Here is a 20,134-nt window from a genome sequence, read left to right as displayed (position 1 = left end):
AAGGAAGTACAAAAGCAAAATCATAAAAAAAATTAGGCTTTGAAGATGGGAAAGGCAGGAAATGTCACCGTCGTGCTTTGAAGCTCGCCGGCTCCCTCTTGTTTCTCTACACTTGTGCTGCACTAAAACCACTGGCAGAGCAGAGCAGAGCAGAGCAGAGCAGAGCAGAGCAGAGCAGAGCAGGGCAGCGCATACGGGGGCCAATTAAGTGCACGCAGGCACCATTAGTAGGCAAGGAACATCAAAAACTAAAAACACCTGCATGCCCACACCTGCGCTATCCAGCAAATATACAGCCATCATCTTTTCTTCCATAAGAACAATCATCATCGTAAAAAACATGACGTGGCTTTTAAGTAACGCAAAAGTCGACACTCTATTCTGTACGTGCTAAAGGAGGATCTGTTCTATCAAAACTTGATATGATTTCACTCATGTGCACTCAAAACCACTTGTTTTATTATTTCATTTTTCTTCAAGTTGAGTGTCAGACAGCCATTGATGAGATACTAAAAGAAAATCATCTCCTATTATCCTCGACTTTACAAGATCGTTTTCGCGTGGCTTTGCAGACCATGACGACATTTCTCAAAAATGAAAAGGGTCATAAAAGGGTGCTTTTCTAGAAGGGGCAATTAGCTAATACGGTCACCATTGAAGATGTTTCCATAGCGAGTGAGATTCCTCATCGCTGGACCCGGAGGGTCGTATTCCTTTTTTTTTTTTCCTTCCCCAGACACGATGTTATACTTTGTATACTGGTGGGCGTCGCTAATGATTTACAGCGAGTTCACGTCATTTTGCCGAGATGGACAGGGGGGCGTGATTGAATCAGCGCTACATGAAGCCTTTTTGTGAACTCCTCCACAAGATCATCTTCACAGCTTCTTTCAATTTAGCATAATGGGGGGGGGGGGGGGGGGGGGGGGTTGTGCATTTTTGGATATCATTACATTATGAGTCATGGCAGGAAGATGGGGTGATGCTCATTTACTGGGCTGTTTGTGCGAGCTGCTTCACAATGCGAAAAAACAAAACAAAAAAGACGGTGTACAAGAACCCGCTGCTCTCCACATGCTAAGAGCCATCAGCGAGGCGGCGTTCCATGCGGGAAGATGAAGGACGGAAAGAACAGAAGAGATGAAGGCTGAGAGGGTCGGCGCGGAGCGAGGAAAAAAAAACGAGGAAAAAGGTGGGAGCCGGCCGGCGGGGGCCGCCCGCCGCTGAAGAGGAGCTTGGATTTTCTGCTCAACATGGTGCTTTAATCCCACCGTCTCTCTTCTGCTACTCCAATCTATGGAGCCGTGACAAAAACTCAAGGAGACTACTAAACATGGTAGGGGCCTCCCACATCAAGCCTTAAAGTAACGCGGGGAATTGATGCCGTCCGTCGCGATGTAAATAAACAGATTTGGAAAACAAGGGAAATGCAAGGGCATTGCAGTCAATAGATTGTAAAAACATTCACAACGGTCGCCTTGCTAGCTGACTCAAGTTGGGTCGACACGATAGCATCTTGACCAAGATGGAAACAAGGTGTCGCCTTAGCGTGTTAGCCTAGCATTCCTTTACAGATGAAGCAGATAAGATTGTGGATTTGGGCAGAAATCAAGCTTAAATTGATCTGCTGTGGAAACAAGCCCAAAAATGTTTCCATTGTGAAAATGAATAGGAGGAGTGTGACCAAAATCATAAAGCGAGCCATTAGGCTGCTATGGCCAGCCGGCCAGCCAGCCAGCCAGCTAGCTAGCTAGCTAGCCAGCCAGCCAGCCAGCCAGCCAGCCAGTCAGCCAGTCAGCCAGCCAACGTGGCTCAGCTGCATGGAAATGAGATCACGACATAGTCACGTTTTCATTTCTTTTTTCAAGCGGCAACTCTGGCTCCCATCCAAAGGAGCTCAATTACAAGAGCGGGTGTCGCGTAACGCCGAGTCCCGGCAAACGGGAACACTTTGCACCAAATAAAGGCGTTTGATAATTAGCTTTGCTTACACAAAGCAAAGCCGAGTGTGAATCTTTTGAGACGTTTGCATCCACAAATGTTTTCAATGCGCAGAATCCTAATGAGGGGAAAGAGACAACATCCACTGATTATTAGCCATGTGGATCAAATGCCTTCCACTCAGCCAACTTGTAGTCCAACTCTAGATTGGTCTTAACTATTCAACCCAGCTTTCTGATCTTTCTTTTGCCAAATTACGTACTGCTGATTGAGCAAGAGGTCGAAAACGTGATATTCCACAAACCCGAGTTCATATGACAAATATGAGCAAATCCCCAGATGCTTAACACACGTCGGCAAGGCGCATAAGCGAATGACATGACGTTTGCAAAGCAAAGGTATCTTTCGCCTTAAGCCAGCCAGCTAGCTAGCTGGTAAACTTGGGCTTGAAATGAATCAAGTATTGTACTGTGCGTCCAGTATTTAAGACACTTTGTAATACGTCACCTATTCTTTACTCCAGCCCTATTCACTTTTCGGGGTTGGCTTCAATTTGCGTTGCAGCGCTTTTCTCATTAATCTCCCGCCATTTGCCGATTTGATCCACTAGAAATGTCTTTCAATTATTCATGACCGTTTCCCCACAAATACCTCGGAGATGGAATTAGCAAACAAACAATGCCAGGCGACACTAATCCCCGCCGATGGGTGAAGATCCTTTAATGCACTGGAGATGCGGCTGACTGTTGACAGGCACCTGTTACTGTCTCCAGCTTCTTCTTTGCCACACTAAACATGTTTACAAGAGCAACGCTGAGGTGAACACTCGAGCGCGGCGGAGAGGAGTAACGAGGAGCAGGAGAGCACGGAGGAGAGCGCCAAAGCAAAGGAAAGGAAAGGGAAGGGAAGGAAAGGGGAAGACCAGACCATGACTGACGAGGATGAACGGGATAAAAGGGGAGCTAAAGACACTGCCCAAATCATTAATCGTCTGGAACCTTCTCGGCTTTTTGTTACAATAGAAATGTTTCCACATGACAACCTTCGTGGAAGAAGCGCTCGGTGAAAGAGTGTTTGATGAGAGCGGAGCGTATAAAGAGGCAGGATTCCCAAAGAGGGGCTGGCTGGCTGGCTGGCTGGCTGGCTGGCTGGCTGGCTGGCTGGGTGGCTGGCTGGCTGGCTGGCTGGCTGGCTGGCTGGCTAGCTGGCTGGCTAGCTGGCTGGCTAGCTGGCTGGCTAGCTGGCTGGCTGGCTTGCTGGCTTGCTTCACAAACACAAACAACTCCCTGCATGGCGAGCGGTCGCTTCGGAGAAGAAAAGGACAATCCGCCGTCTCGGCCTTGGGAGCCTTTTTACACCTTCAACTGGCTTACTCGAGTCTGAATTCATTGATGGCTGGCGAAAAAGGAAATAATACAAATAAAAAGCATTTTTTGGGGGGCCGGCTACAAGCAAGCAAGCAAGCAAGCAGCAAGACGTGTTCCTTCCTTCTTATGGCAACTCGTCAGCGCATAAACGTTCGGGAAGACGGAAAACGCGGCGCGCGTCCTATCGCATTAGCGTCACCGTTCGTCAACGTGCGCAACGTCTGTCCGTCTTTGTGCGCTAACGTGTCCTCCGGCAGACGATGCAAAAGAGGATGGTGTGTACCGCACACACGCTCGCCTCGATCAAACACACGCACGCACGCACTCGCAGAGCCGGCGGCAATGGAGGAGAAGAAACCGAGAAAGACTTTGATCACCCAACTGAGCCCATTCGAGCACTCAAGCAGCAAGGGGTGCTAGCTCGCCAGTGATGCATGAGAGGAGACAGGAGTGAGTGAGTGAGTGAGTGAGTGAGTGAGTGAGTGAGTGAGTGAGTGAGTGAGTGAGTGAGTGAGTGAGTGAGTGAGTGAGTGAGTGAGTGCGTGCGTGCCCTGGGAAAGCGGGGATGGACGAAGCTCACTGATACAGATGTTCAGGGAGCACACACTGTTGTTTATTTGGACTTAAAAAAACACCTATTTGGCCACAGCACGTGATGGACACCGGCAAAAAAAAAACGGAGGCGAGAAAATGTAATTCTCACTTTGTTTTTCAAAGCCTCTTGGTGGTTTGTTGGTTCAGAGCGAGCGAAAGGGAACGCCGGCCGGCTGGCCGGCAGCTCAGATGGGCGGCAACAAGCGGTCCCAACACGGGCGGCTTGTAAAGCTCCGCAGAGCTGCCGGCTGTTTTCGCCAAAGAGAGCAGGTAATTATCATTGGCATTTTGACAAGTGTTCGCAGCAGTGAAGGTCAACTCTGTCTGCGTGGGAGATCTATGCTAATATGCTCAGCTGGAAAGAGGACTAGCACTCAAACGCCACATCAAAAAAAAAACAGGCTGCCAGTGTGCATGGGCGCATTCAGTGGCAGATCAGAGCTGGAGAATTGCCAGTCCAACTTAAAACGCTGTGCAATTAAAGCCCGCTTTGGCCTTTCAATCCATTACAGTCCAGTGTGCTGGGAAACGGAGGGATCCGCTGTTGTTGTGCTCGGGCATAAGCCATGTTCTCAGGGGCAAGGACCTGCGTTCAAGTGATGCGAGTCGCTTCAGGCCATAGCCCTGTCTAATAGAACCAAGTCAAACATATTTTCAGCCCAAACATTTTATGATGACTTGCAAAAAGCCACAAATCCCAGACCCAAAGGGTTCAGCTCATTGACATACGTACGTACGTATTTACATTACATTTTGAGCTTTAGGAGAGACTGCCTGACTGTAGTTAAGTCAGCGGGAGCCGGGCAAGGACGTTCGTTCCCTTTTGTCTGGGCTGTCACGCCCGGGTGACCTGGGAGGCCACAAAGGCCCCCAAAGGCCAGAGCGCAGCAATGAGTCTGCAGGCCCCCGGGCCGTGAGAACGCCGGCCCTCGGTCAATGAAGGCCGGGAGGGAGGGAGGGAGGGAGGGAGGCAGGGAGGGAGGGAGGGAGGGAGGGAGGGAAGGAGAGAGAGAGGCAAGGGACCCTGAGAGCCAGTGGCTGGGCCATCTGGAGCCAGCCAGCCAGCCAGCCAGCCAGCCAGCGAGCAGGAGACCCTGACGCACGGCTGTCACCCCAGGAGGCAGGCAGAGACATGCACGCAGACAATGTTGCTTCCTCACACTTCAGTGATGACAGAAAGGAGATCTGGGAGAGTGAGCTTATTATTCAAACAGGCACAAACACGTGATGGAGAGTCCACTGACCAATGAGAGAAGAAAATGGTGATACCATGAACCCGTGTGTCAAAGCCATCCTCGATCGTAGCCGATGCCACGCAAGTAGTCATTGGTGTCAAGAAAACCTGTTGAATTGATTGACAGTCATCCCCCCTTTACCTTGGGCTTGATTTCCCAGCCAAGTCAGCCATATTGAAAAAAAAAAAACGATTTCAACACAGCATGTACGGGAAGCAAAGTCCAGTACGGAATTTCTTAAAGGATCCGAGAGTTGAACGGTCGGTCGTGTGGTGAAATAAGCACTTTTCATGGCACAGTATGAACACAGCTGCAGAAAAGCAGAAAAAAAAATCTCACGCAAACAAAACGCAAGCGCGCACGCGCGCACACACACACACACACACACACACCGAGACACACAAGGAAGGCCTCGTGGTTTCGATAAAGCGGCAGCTTTCCCTTTTGTTTTGCAGCCGAGCAGGGATTAGGCAACGCGCGTCTTTGTCCTGCGGTTTTCCAGTTGAGCAGAACACAAGAGCCTCTACCTCGGCTAATACAGTCAGACCTCCCAGCAGGCCTTTCACCCACGCTGCCGCTAAGAACCTGCTGCCCAAAAGATGCTTTTCAATGACTTATCAAATCTCTTCAATACTGTCCGTGCCTTTCAACCGAGTCTCTTTGTCTCGTCCTTTCAATGGGGCATTGAGCACATCAAATGGAAAGTGATGGGCAGATAGATGGACAGCAGTGTTGCGCCCGCCGCCGCCGCCACCGCATACCATATTAACCTCCGGCAGACAATGTCGGGTACAGTCAAGGTAGCGCCCCGTGGAGTACGAAGAGAAGAAACATAGAAGCGCATCTTCGTCGAGGATAGAGAATACATGTCCCTTAATTTAGCACCGTTTATGTTCAAATCTAAGTTGCGTTAAGGGTTATGTATGCGGCTTTTTCAGTTGCTGTTAGCATTAGCACTGATCCGATCCCGAAAGAAATACAAACAATTTATGGATTTATTTACAATTGAAATTGTATTTTTTTCCCTCGATATTTATTCATTTATTGATTTCTATATTCACTCTTTCGGTCTGATTTTAGCGGTATCGGGGCTCGCCCGGGCGAAGAGGAGACTCCATTTGCCGCTCGGTGAGCGCAACGCTGCATGCTGCGCGGGCTCCCAGCGGCAGGTTGAGTCCAGAACGCAGCGTGGCGTTTGGATGAGTTCATTAGGAGGCCACGTCATTTATGCACAGTCACACATAAGGCAAAGGTCAGCCAGGATTACCCAGGTGGCCGCTGCATGTGGGCGTCACTTTGATTTTCAGATTCCATTTAAAGCACGCTGTTGCTTCACAACTCGGTCGGTGCCCGCCCGCCATAAAGAAAAGCAAAAACACGCTGCACTCGTGTTGCGCTCGAGTCATCGTCGAGGAGATATTCGGGGCGCTGATGCAACAGAACGGGTATTCACTTTGCATCGGCGATGGTCATTTTTCACACCGTGATGGCGAGGCGCTAGCTAAGCTAGTCAGAAAGCCAAGCTCTGGCTGGGACGGCTCGATCCTAAAGGTCAGCCGGGGGTTGCCGTTTGAAATGTCATCCTCGTGGAGGCTTTGCGTCTGTTGCCAATCACCGACGACCACCAATTAGAAGCGGGACTGGGCGGGACTGGTTAGCCATTGCTATTCAGGTAGGCTGAGATTCATAATTCATCAGGCGGACGATTATGTTGACTTAACATTTGGGCTGACATTTCAGCCTCGCTCACGCCTTTCATTAGCGCTCGCTACACGACATCTCATCAAAGTCCGTCAAACTCGAGAGGGGGGCTGGAATTTCAGGAAAAAGGCGAACGTGACCCTTGCTGCTTTTAAAAAATGTTAGTCCCCGATGTTGTGATGATGATGATTTAAATATACAAGTATAAAATAGTGGTAGCTTTTTCGCAAGGCTGGCTGGGAAATATTCGTCCCGAAATGACATCCCGGCCCTGGGCAACAGCGGCGACAGGATTTTCTTTCCCCTTTAATCCCTTTGTTAAACAAACACTGCAAACGACGACGGGTGCAGTGCAACTCGACATCTGGCGCAAAAGACCATTTCCCCACAAACCCGCTGAGAAGATGAATGGACTGTACCTGCAATTGTCACCAGGTCCGCTGTGGTTACATTGGCGGAGTTGGGGCCCACCCGGAAAGTCAACGCCGGGCCGAGAACCCTGCGGTAAGAGAAAATGAGGCGTAAATGGAATATCAATAAAATGTCTTTCTGTTGGGAGAACTGCATTGGAACTTCAGCTTTCTCGCTAAAGCCAAGTCACCGTACACTCTCGGCACTTGCTGGCCGCTGTACGGTCGGGAGTCGGCGGCTGACTTGCTCTCGCTGGAGCAGAAGAAATGTTTAAAGGTCCCCGAGCTTGGCCGTCAAGTGAAAGCTCTCGGAGTGGAACAACTCCCAGCGGTGCACAGGGAAAATGTGTATTTTTATTACTTTTTTTTTTACTTACTTACTTCATACCAAATTGCCGCATGGCCAATTTCGGCCGGCCCACAAGTCCAAGCAAAAAATAAAGAAATAACACTCGTACGTTGGGTCACTCTTATCTCAAGGCACCGCTGTCAGACCGCATCGTGGATAACCAATGGCTGGTGTTCCACCACACAAACTCACTTGGCCGGCCATCAGTTCCCTGCACTCTCGCAAAATATGAGCCAATCCTTGCAGACAGATGGAGCCAGCCATGCAATGATTTGCAACACCATCCCTCCATCGCGCACGCATGCACGCACGCACAGTTCTAGGGGGGTGGGGGTGCCCTTCTCTAATGCTTCACCTGGGTTCTGTTTGCTCTCGTAAATGCAGACGGCTAGTGAAATTGCGTGTGACCCACGCCCCCTAGTGCCTCGGCTGGGTACAGCCCTTACGTCATCTCAATAGAAGCTCATATTTCCCACTCAGCCAATCATCTGGAAAAGAAAAGAAAAAAGATCACCGCAGGCCTGACTATCTTAAAACTCCAGCCCCTTCATCAAAATGTCCGCCTCGCCTGTTTGTCACATCTCAGCATCTCTCCCGCCGGCCGAATCCTTATCGCGGCGTGGGGGGGTGGAGTGTTCAAGAATAAGAGCTGCTGGCACGAAAGGAAAAGCGGGACGGTGCGCTCTGACCCAGCTTCCGAGCATATTCAGACAAGGGGGACGTTTTGAAACGCTCACCTGCCGCGGTCTCGCGGCACAATGGGCTCGCTCGCTCGCGTCCTCTGCCTGGGCTATTTCCACTTTCATTAGAGAGCAACAAAGAGGGACATTTTCTCCATTTCTCTTTTGTATGGAACCAAGTCCGCTTATACGCCGTCCTTAATAGATAGCTGTGGACGAAACATATATGAAGTCACCAAATCTACCAGTGGGAAGTAACGAGCTATAGCGGTGCCTTGAGATACAAGCAACCCCTACTTATGAGCTTATGTTAGTCAATCATGTTACTGTATACTGCCCTCTGGCGGCCTCGGCAGGCATACCATTAGGAGCAGCACAATGGCCATTGAATTGAAGAAAGAAAAAAAAAGGGTTTACTTCTTTATGTTCTATTTAATTATGTCATCAGTGCCTGTTTTTAGGAAATAAAATATGGGAGTTTATACATATTAGCAACATTTCCTGTTGAAATAAATTGAAATGCCATCAGTCCGTTCCAAAAAGCACCCCACTTTTGTTCCATATTCTAATCAATAAACTACACCACATGGTTTTGAAAAAGAATAGAAAGTTCAAAATTGTAAATTGGTTTTACACAAATATTGCTAACAAAAACGTGTCATCTCATTTCATACTTTTAAAATTTGTGAGCATTTGAATTTGTATTTTTATTGATTTCACGTTTGGACTTTTTCTTGTGCACAGGGTGTTTACTTGAGCCACATCTGTCTGGCCATATCGGCGGCTCCTCATCTGTATCCAGCTAGCGCGTTAGCATCAGGGTTGATTAGCGCTGATGTGATATGGCAGCTGTAATAACAGGATTAACTCAATCAGTGCCGGCCTGATGACATGTCCCGGTGTTCCTGCTCGTCACAAATGAAAAGATTGAGAATCTCCTTGGCGGACTTTCTTTCGAGGTCAAGATTTGGCGAGCGTGCACGGTATACAGAGCGCTTTATCGCATCTCGGGCTGTTTCATTCGAGCAAAATCTTTGAGGGGTGAAGTCCTACAGATATCCCCCCAGTAGACTGGTGAAGAGACATTGTACTCCACAGTCATGCGCTGACGTTCCCAAGGCCGACAAAGTCAGCCTCTCAACGATAGCGGCGTTGTCATGCCAATGTTCCCGTTTTGAATATACTACAGTACATCCGCCGCCCGTTGTCTTATCTGCGTGGAACATGACTAGTCTGCCGCCTACGTGGCCTGACACCAGTCGCGCCGTTCCGTAGCGGAAGAAAACAGCCTCGGTCGGGTTCAAGGACGCGAGCGCACATTAAGCGGCTCCCACGGAACAACTTGCTCTATTAGCGACCCCGCCGCCAGCCACACGTGGTCCATAATCGCCGCTTCCTCCACTCGCTCGATCGACTGTTGTTTTACTTTGACGAGGCGTACGGAGACAGAGGAGGTGGTTTGAATACAGAAGATACATGGCAAGCGTTCCGGAGGTAATTAGGGCCGCCGGAGAAGTCAAACGCTCGGAAAGGTCAGGTAAACAACAAAGGCCTGCCTGCCTGCCTGCCTGCCTGCCTGCCTGCCTGCCTGCCTGCCTGCCTGCACTGGGGCCACTGCAAAGTTTTGCCAGACTTTTTCAAGGTTGAACAATCAGACATTGTCATTACGATCTCCACTTTGAACAAGGCCGTACGTATAGGGCCGGGGCATTTTGACCGAGCACGTACGTCCGGAGCTGAGCCGGTGTCACTGCGGAGCCAGCCGGAAATGCCTTGGGTGAGGACGACGGGCACTTACGATAGCTGCGTGAGGTCTGCGGCGTGGAGGTGCAGCTCCCGGGTGAGCCGTTCCATCAAGTCCACCGCCTGCTCCGAGGTGAGGGAGCTGAAAGTACACACACGCGGCCAAGCGAGCGTCAAATGGGCTCTGTCCAAATGCACAAAAGGGCCATTTGCATGCCAGCATAAACACTGGAGTGCCGACATTTGGACAATCTACTTAAGTTCAGTAAGGAAGTATTTGTCGGTGAATCACACAAACAATGCGGCTGGCTCGGGAGAGAGGGAAAGGCGGGCTTGCTAAATCACCTGCTTTTGTCCCCGCAATGAGACAAACAATCAGGTGCAAATGGAACCTGCATGAGGTGTAATGGCGGCATCATATGGATGCGCCTCTCCGCCATTTCCCTCCTCCTCTCATCTTTCTTGCTCTTTGCGCACCAATCACTCTCTCTCTCTCTCTCTCCTCACGCCCAGAGTACACAAACGCGGCGGGCAGGAACACGCGCCCCTCGCCGCCCCTCGCCGCCAGACGAGAATAATAAGGTGCAAATGGAATGGAGGTGAAGTGTAATGGCGCTCTGATAAAGCCATGCCTCATCTCAGCTCAGTCCACGTCTTCTCGCTCTTGCAGACTAAATGGCTGAGGAAATAGACCAAACAAAAGGTCATTTGCAGGAGGGGGGCGAAAATAACTACACAAGAAAGCGACTGGGTTTCTGTGGATTTCAACGAGAATGCGCCGAGAGGCGGCAAGGTCGACAAACAGTCGGTCGGGGATGGCATTGAGACGACTTAGTGAATGAAAACTCCAAGAATATTTCTTTGCTTGAATGGCTATTTTGTTGGATCACCATGAGTTACATGTTCAGAATCGCACTATCAAGGTGGCCAAAAAAAAGCCCTTTTCCATTGGCGTGTACTTCTGGTCAAGGAAAAGCAAGCTTTTTGGGCAAGCTCGCTACCTACAGCAGCGGAGTGGAAATGCACCGCCTTGAACGACTTATTTAAGATTGGCCAAAGGGAAGGCATTCCAGCGGCCGTCAAACGCGGCAACTCCTCTTCCCGCCGCCGCCGCCGGCGGCAGCAGCAGCAGCTGTCTGTCAGATAAGCTCACCTTTTAAGTGACTCAAAAGAAAAGCCTTTTGGCCTGGAACATCGGCACCCGCCAACCCACCCACGCACGCACGCACGGCGGGGCGACTTTACAGGTGAAGGACAAGCCCGTGACACAACACTCGATAACGCCATAAAGGGATTTGAAAGCGGGCCGGCCGGAGAGGATGTGAAGACACAGCGGATAATAATGACTGAGAGCGGCCGGCCAAAGCCCGCCCACTTTCACATGCAGTCTCATCATGAACTACTGTGCAGCAACACACATTTGGTTCTTGCACATTGCTATTGGTGGCCATTGGGGCCACACAAAGAAGAAAAGAAAAGGAAGTACTACCACTAGCTCACGTTCATTTGGAGTCAGAAAGCCACTCACTCAGAGCCGGTTATGATGTATCCAAAATGTCTGTCCTTCCCTCTGCTGGAAAACTCCTTGACTCCCACGTGGACCAGCTGAGTTTTCACTTTGATGTCATTGGCGGCAGGCTTCTGCATCCACGTTTCCATCCGGGAGTGCGCCTGTTGCAAAGCGTCAGGCAGGGCCGCCGCCGCCGCGCCGCCACCGCTCAGACGCGAGGCCGAGCCTTCGCCGGCAGCAGCAGCTGACGCTTTGCTTTTTTCCTGTGTGGTGCGGCTCCGGACGCTCTCCAGTCCCACCGCTTTTTCAGCGGGAGCAGGTTGGACCTCAGAGGAGTCACCCATCTTGTCGAGGTAGTTGAGGAGCTTGGAGAAAATGGCCGTATGCTGTCATACAAGGAAAAATCATTTAAGAGAATAAAGTCATACCGTTTTAATAGAAAATGAGAATATTATCAAGTTAAAAATGTACGTATATTTTGATCTATTCATTTATAGCCCAAAAATTCCCCCGAGACTGAAATTGGATATTTTGCATCAAAAAAGTTCTATATTTTTCAATTCAAAAAATGTGTGATTTTTTTTTTTAATACAGTAGCATTCATCTGAAAATGAAAATGCATCTTTTTGAAGAAAAGTGCAAATTGAAATGCATGTCTCAGACAAAGAGATCTGGTTATGAAAAGAAAAAAAAAAATGTATTCAAAATGTTTACAATGAAGTCATTACTATGTGAGTCATGTTCCAAGGTCTAGTGACTGTGTGAATATGTTGAATTAAGTCTGCAAAAGACCTGCATGGCTTTAAGCAAACTATTTACATCCCAGAAGCATAGCGGCGGCCGGCACCTTGTGATTTTTTCAAATAAGCCTCCTCCACCAAATGCTTTGCTTGAGACCGTAGTGAGTCCGAATGTGCAGTTCATTGACTGCAATTTGTTTCTGCACATCAATTTCAAGTGTTCAAGTTTTGGGTCGGACATGTCTCCTCATCCTGCAAATTCATGTGTGAATTGCGGGGACCGAGAAATTGGAATTCACCTCGTCAACGGGGTTCTTGTTGGCTGTACCATCTTCTCGTTGGCCTGGAAACAACATGCAATAGAGAAGTCACCCGAGTAAATCTTAAAGTGGTGACAAACCCTGCTTTCCACTACCTTGTCCAAATTTCCAAGGGTCTCTCTGGTTGTTAACTTTCTCCGCTTTTACGCTCAAGACTTGGTCGGGCTCCACGTCAGCCCTAAGCTCGGCGTCTCCCTCCTGGGCTTGCCCCGCCTGGGCTCCCCGCAGAGCGCCGCTGATGATGCTGGCCAGCTGCTCCAGGTCTTTGTCCATCCAAGGCTCCATGTTTAAACCGTGCCCTCCCAAACGGTTGACCGTATCTTGGATCATAAGATCTGGGAGAGAAGAAAAGACGAGAAATGATACATTGATAGAGCTAAAGGTTAGCCTTTAGCATCAGCCACAACAGGCTCTCGGAGAATCTCAATGCTAGATGTCAAGCAGGTTGTTACCGTTGGTGAAATGAGGCGGCTTCTCGGCCGTCGGTCGGTCGGACCCGCTCCTGAACAACAGTCCATCCAGCTTGGCTTTCGGAGATTTGGGACCAAAGGCCAGGTGGACCTCATCTGGCGGCGGACGCACGTAGCCAAGGTAACGGAGCTTCCCTTTGGACCCTGTTGGTCCGCCTTGTGTGAGGAGCTGCCCCAGGTGGTTGGAGAGAGGCCTGTAGGGGGCGTTAAGCTCGGGGTTCCTGCCCTCGCCGCTCTGAGAGAAGATCTTGGTGATTGGGGCTTGGTTGGCTGCCTTCTGGAGACTGTAGACGCTGGTCTCCTTCCAAGCCGACTTTGGCGGACCGCGCTCGTCATAATCGCTTACGCCTTCGTTCTACAGGAAGAAAGAAACAAAAAAGAAGAAATCTGTTGTTTTGATTGCTCACTTGTTGCTCGGCAGATTGACCACTGTGCAACAGCTTCTGACTCGAGTACTAGCCGCCTCTTGTTGGACTCCAGGCTGCAGCCGTGGGGGGAAACGTGAACCTTTCAGGAAGCCCTGAAGGTTCCGGCTCAACTCGGCCTCTCCGGGCCTCTCTTTCCTCCCCGCCGTCCCGCCGTAGGACCCGAGGGGCACTTCCGATGCATCCTGATGGCCGAGGGCATCGCCGCTCCTCAGCGCTCCGGAGACGGCCTGCTGGGTGATGTCGTCCTGCCACGCAAGACCTGAGGGAGAGCAAAGGTGCCAATCGGCTCGTATCCACTGACTGATTATCCTGCTCCCGCCCGCCCGCCCGCCCGCCCGTCCGTCCACCCGCCCGTCCGCCTCTGAGAAGCACAAACGGCTGGCTTAATTAACGCCGCAGCATTCAAAGAATTGCCCGTCTGGGCCTTCGAAGAATTTCAGACACTCAAACATTCCCCCGTGGTCTCATCTGGTGTCTTTTGGAACGAGGCGATTCAAATTTTTTTTGTTTGATTTCTTAAGGACACGTATAGAAGAAGAATTTGGTAGTGTGCACGGGCAAACCTAAAAGTGGAGGAACCTCCCTTTCACAAAGATGGCATTTAACAAAAATGAAAATGTGAAGAAGCTTTTGTTTGTAACTTATTAGAAATTCAAGCTGTGTGATGAAAGAAAGGGCACTGCAGCCCACTTTACAGCAGATCAAACTATGAAATGTGATCATAAGAATAATAGCAAATGCCGCTTGTGTTTGGTGGCTGCACCCGAGAGTTAGAATGCTTTTATTGCCCCCCCCCCACACACACACAAACCCACACCCACACACAACCTAATTCCAAGTAAGACATGCTGCAAAACGTATAGAAACAGCAGCTAATAAAGAAAAGATATTTTTGAACAAAAGCTCAATTTGTGGCATTTTTGACAACCTTAAAAGCCTCATTCTAGTCTTTGTTGGCCAAAGGCTAAGCTAATATGCATCAGGAGCTCCCCGCTTGAGTCATTTGGTATTGTAGTGGTGGCGGGAACCTTGACAAGCCGCATACAAACACAATGAACAAAACAACAAGGAATGAAATGAATTTGTTCACGCTAAAAGCAGGTTACTTTCAAATGACCCTGACGCCTACGCCTCGCACTCACGCCGACTGAATGCTAACATTAAAGCGGGTGCTCCCTGTGACGCACCGCGTGTATTGTACGTTCATGGTCGCGCTTATTTTCATCAGGGCTTTTTCAGGAAACTTGATTTGTTCACTGGAACCGTGAATTTAAAAAAAACAACTAGAAAATGCCTTTGACGTTCTCAGAGGTTATGGAAAAATGGACTCATTTCAGCAAAGTGTGGATAGAGTGTGCACAAATACCATTGCGCTAGTCTGATGCCTCTTTTCCGCGCGTTTGAACAAAGCTCGATTCCCATTGATGTGAGTGACATGCCATTTTCGAGATAAGAGGGATTTTTCAATCAATTCCATTGACGTTCCTCGCCATCTTCGCACCCCGACCAACTCCATACTCGGCAATTTCACCCGCGCGACACAATGCTGTCGACAAAGCCGACACTGCCGAGACAATGTGCCGCCGATTACAAACATAAATAAATAAATAAATGTCTGCAGTGCATTGTGGGGCAGATACAATTCAAAACGATGACATCACTGCGTCAAGGTCGGAGTTTAAACGGTGGGCCCTCCGCGTTTATTCATTTCACGCCACCCCTCCCTTTTCCACTTTTTATTCGCTCCCCCCCCCCCCCGGCTGACTGTTAATGGTTCACGCCTGTTACAAGATATTAAACTCAGAGTGGCCTGCAAAAGCCAATTATGTTCGCACTGGGTGGGGGGGGGGACTTAATCCGCCTCATGTTTGTGCGGAAGGCATCTACTGCCCCCAGGTGGGTCACCACGGCAACTACAATTTGCTCAATTTGGACTAAGCGACTCATCTCCATGGACGCGATGTAAAATGATCATCAGTCTACCTTATTGTTTTTTTCCCCCCTGGGGAGGCAGGCATATTGACCGCCATTCGTCATTTAAAGGGACATTCGTCTACAGGGAAGGGTTGAAAATCCTCATCAATCATTTTCTCAATCTCAGGTGGCCATCTTGCTATATCTGAGCATACTGATTTTTTGCGGTGTGTGTGTGTGTGTTAGCAATTGATCAAAGTGAGCATGTACCTCGATGAGCCAGTTTTTGCAAGAGAGTCCTGAGACCCAGTAAGCCGGAGGAAGACACGTCATACGTATTTAGGTCTGCGCCAGCCAGCTGCTGACACCTCCCGAATACTCCATCTGCACATCAGGAAAAGAAGAGCGAGCATGAAGAAACAGCATTTGGAAGCAAGACACTCCCGATTGGCATCTCCTTTGGTGATAGCAAAGACTATCAAGAGAGCGGGAAGGGGGGGGGGGGCACATCAGCACATCAATGGAGCACATCAGCCTAGCTCGATTCAGGTCGCTAGGCAACCAGAGCCAACCAGTTGTACCGGACGAGCGCCCGGGACCTCTGGAGGAGACTGAAATGTAATAAAGACGCAGATCATTCCATCCATCTGACTGGCTAGAAATGGCGCAATCCAAACGTGTCATCAACGCACAAGCAGCGCAACTTTCAGAAAGACATTTCATTTGCTGTGACTAGCTTACTGATTTTAGATTCTCCGTGTTAGAAACAATTAACCAGCGGTGGGTGTTTGATTGATTTTGTGGCCACCTTCCCCACCCAACCACCCACCGGTCGGTCGGTCGGGGCTGTTGTATGTTACATTGGAATTCATATTGATCACAGCTTTGGTTCCGTTCGGCTGCATCGTAAGCACTTGGAAGGGAAACGTGCATGTGCCTTTCTACTTGGGTTGTCATCTTGGCGTTTTAGCAAAAGTCATTAGCAATGTGTCAGCATGAACGGATTTGGCTGAACGTGAAGTTTCTTGCTTCTGTATTGACAATAAGTGTCATGACAAGCTGGGGACAAGAGTCCGATGAGATAAGCGCAGCACTTCATCAATCGCACGCACGCACGCACGCACGCACCCTGACGGCTCTGTTTATCTGCACTGGACATCATGCCTTGTCTGGACATATCGATTAGGGCTGCCAATCGCACCCCGTCTAAATGTGTCCTAATAAGTCATCACTTGTCTCCTGCCTCCGTCTTGGCATAATGACGCACGTAGCTATCTCCTTCACACTTTAGATGGCAGCCAGCAGCAGTGTGTGGGTTGCGGGGTCTGGATTTATGCCTCTTCAAAAAAAATCTCCCTTCATAACTTCAACATGAGCTGAGACGCGGCGAACAGAAGGAACGATGAATTCATCATAATTACTGTTTGGATTTCACAATGTAGAATAGAATTAGGTTTGCAGGAAGACACAAGTAAAATGAAGAAAGAAAGAAAAAAGAAGAAAAAATGAGCCAGTGCCTTCCCTCGACAATCCCAGGAGGGAATTGCATTCGTCGAGGCCTGTTGCCATGGAAACCGACGAGCGATGCTGCACATCAAACACTGTGCAAAGCCAGTTTGCTTTCCTTCCTTACATAATAATCAAAACCCAGCCGTTACTTTTGTTATGATGCGCAGCACTCCATGAGAAACTGGGCTTGATTAGCACGACAGGGAGGAGGAAGTGAAGTGGCCGACCCCCGCAGCACACTTCCTGCTACTCATCGCTAGCGATGCCAGGTTGCTAGGCAACCAAACCAGACGGCGATATTTCCATACTGTCTGTGGTGACCAATCTGGATCGCGCAAACTCGGTTTGTATGGAAATGAACGCATCCTCAGCTTTTGAAAATGTATGTCTAAAAATCTGAATGTCATTCAAATAGATGATTTGGAGGAAACTCTGTATTCAATCGGAAACGAACTACAATCAAATTCAAAAGTAGTCTTACCGTTGACACAGAACTCGTCAGCTTGGCAAAGGTCATCTTCAAACAGGCAACCTAAAAGAAAACATGCATGCGGAAAATACAATTAAAATTCAATGCGTGTTTAAAACAAGAAAAGGAAGATGCAGGCAGGGCGGGCAAAAATGAAAAGCCGGTGGCTGATTGAGGAGAGTTTCTAACCGTAAGAGAATAAAAAAAGGTTTGAATGTTCCTTGGAGTGAAAACAATGCCCAGCGGGCTTTTTCAGCATGCAATTTGCATATTGTGGAGCGGGCAGGCTTACTTTAACTCCTCATCACTTTTTTGCCTTAATTTAATCAGGAAGCGTGTCAGCTCTCAATATTAATTAGGCCCTTCCATTAAATCAAGCATGCAGCCGAGCGTGCGCCTGCTCGCATCCTCTTCCTTCCACTGCCGTGGCGGAGATAATTAAAAACGACGCCTTTTAATTCAAATGTGATCTACGTTGATGTGGCTGATTAGCGATTAAGAATGGAGGTGGAACAACAATTATCTCGATGACAAACCCAATGTCCACGAGCTACCTGGTCAAACTTTGAATTGGCTCTAAAGTCCATGCTTTTCATTTAGAATACATTTTTACACACACGGAGAAAAAAAGCCATTTTTGTTGAAAATCTATCTATAAACTCATGAATCATTTGAGATTCCGGCGAAAGCAACAGAACGAACCGAGGGAGCAGGTGCGAGCGGGCCTAATACAGAATTCCCATGCAGGTCGCTCTCTGCCAATTTCTGGCAACATGCCTGTCCGCCCGGCAACAGCCAAGCCATGAATTAAAGATGGCTGCGTCGCCACGGCAACAACCACAAATGGGCGAGTTTGACCTGGCGTCTGGCCTCAATCCAATGATGTCGGAGCGTCTCTCGGCCGTTCACCAACCAGCGCTCAGCCTTTCTTCTTCCGTTTGGACATACTTTACGGTCTATGTTTTGACCTTTTCCCGTTCTCTTCATTAGAACTCCATGACTCATCCTCTTATCACATGAAGCCACTTTCACAGCCCCCGGGAGGCCAGATGTGTGCTTGGTCACAGGCGACGAGAGCGCCGCCGGCCGGGCGTTATTTTGCCAACAGCAGGAGGCTACGCTAGCCGCTATAATTGAAGTCTTCTTCACACTCTTTCTGTTATCACACCAGCCAGTCAGCCAGTCAGTCAGCCAGTCAGCCAGTCAGCCAGCCAGCCAGCCAGCCAGCCAGCCAGCCAGTCAGCCAGTCAGCCAGTTAGCCAGCCAGCCAGCCAGTCAGTCAGCCAGTCAGCCAGCCAGCACAGGAAGGATCACACTGAAACGTGTGCTGCCATCCCACCTATCCAACCACACTAACCATATACTGTCGCTAATTACACAATATAAAGCCGATAGAGCTTAATGGATGATCAAATGAATCAACAGCTATGTCAATCATTCAGTCATGGTTTAGAGGCATTCTTCAAGTTAGACTTGTCTAAAACGTCTGGTTTGAGCCTCAACAGTCAGTAAACATTCTCCCATTTCTAGGTGGCTTCCTGGAATGCGATTTGGACACGTGGCTGCCAGACGGCAGCGTCACGGCAACCAACGGATGGCAGAGCAACAAATCAACTGCCACGTGGCAATCCAAAACATATATGGTGAACAACCGGCGTGATTCATTGTCACGCTCCACTAAAATGCCACCCGTCAAAAGCCATAGACATCAGCTATATGGAATGTTGAGCAGCAGCCATATGACAAGTTACATTCCAACCCCCGCTCTGCCTGGCTGCCTGCACAAACGCATAGAAATGCCTCCAAGTGAATTTCTAAAGGCTGCCTGCCACCGTTTCATATTCCAAATCCATTCATACGCTGTAATCATAAAGCATTTGATGGCTGCCGATACAATTGATGGTGAAGTTTGTCTCCCACGCTGCGCTGCTGACGTACGTACACGCACGTGATGCTTCCAAATATACACGGCATGTTCAATATTAAACAGCCTGTATGAATCATCCCTCAAATTCACACTGTGGCTCCATAACACAATGCCATGGGAGGCAGTGGATGTTAATAACCATTTCTAAATGTGCTGAGCTGAATCCATATAGCGTTTGCTCTTTAACTATATACACTATTTATGCTCACTGAATGGCCATGGCAGCCAATCACTGAAGATGATCCTCATTACAAAGTGAGAGCACCAAAGATGCATGTCATTATTTGGAATACAATTTTAAAAAAAGATTTCAATCAAATATCTAGGAATACCTCAATCTTCTGAATTGCAGGTGTAGCAATTATGGTGACCAGCAGGAGTAAATCAAGATAAATCAAGATGCCAACTGGGCCTTGTTGTCAATGATGTAACCTTCCTACGGGGATGTATGGATTTCACCTTGCAACTCCAAACTATTATTAGAACAGTTTTGTTGTTGGTTTTGGGGAAGAGGAGGTAAACATGCAGCCCAATGCATGTGTGGAACTTCATACGAGGGGTCTCAACTTTTTTTTATACATTCAAGAGTTGGACCCGTATCGTGACAATTCAAAAAGAACATTTAAAAACGAGAGAGAGAGAGAGAGGCGTGCTCACCGAAGCTTCCGTCGGCTCGGGCAGGTGCGAAGCAGCACAGGCAGCCGGCCAAGGCCAAGACGAGCGTGGGACACCGCAGAGACTCCATCCCGCCGCTAGGCTCAATCCATACCCGCCTTACGAGCACATGACTGCGGCCGACACCAGGTGGGAGCGGCCCCGGCGGAATC

The 20,134-nt window shown here is 49.1% G+C and overlaps 1 protein-coding gene across 1 annotated transcript in view; it reads right to left on the bottom strand.

The window, feature by feature from the left end:
* ptprn2 (protein tyrosine phosphatase receptor type N2) overlaps positions 1 to 20,106 on the bottom strand; it is a 58,710-nt gene extending 38,604 nt beyond the window's left edge. The window contains exons 1-10 of the mRNA XM_088362987.1: positions 19,965 to 20,106; positions 17,393 to 17,443; positions 15,673 to 15,786; positions 13,509 to 13,747; positions 13,043 to 13,415; positions 12,686 to 12,925; positions 12,570 to 12,613; positions 11,549 to 11,916; positions 10,076 to 10,162; positions 7,258 to 7,337 (exon numbers count right to left, since the gene is read on the bottom strand). Of these exons, the coding sequence (XP_088219113.1) occupies positions 7,258 to 7,337; positions 10,076 to 10,162; positions 11,549 to 11,916; positions 12,570 to 12,613; positions 12,686 to 12,925; positions 13,043 to 13,415; positions 13,509 to 13,747; positions 15,673 to 15,786; positions 17,393 to 17,443; positions 19,965 to 20,052 (1,684 nt within the window). The 5' untranslated portion in view covers positions 20,053 to 20,106. The remainder of the gene's footprint in view (positions 1 to 7,257; positions 7,338 to 10,075; positions 10,163 to 11,548; positions 11,917 to 12,569; positions 12,614 to 12,685; positions 12,926 to 13,042; positions 13,416 to 13,508; positions 13,748 to 15,672; positions 15,787 to 17,392; positions 17,444 to 19,964) is intronic.
* Between the last annotated feature and the right edge of the window lie 28 nt (positions 20,107 to 20,134).

Source organism: Syngnathus floridae, chromosome 20, assembly GCF_059516105.1.
Source record: "Syngnathus floridae isolate MCC-2025c chromosome 20, RoL_Sflo_1.0, whole genome shotgun sequence".
Taxonomy (NCBI): Eukaryota; Metazoa; Chordata; class Actinopteri; order Syngnathiformes; family Syngnathidae; genus Syngnathus; species Syngnathus floridae.
Note: the sequence above shows the minus strand (reverse complement) of the source record. Positions and strands in the feature narration are given on the sequence as shown.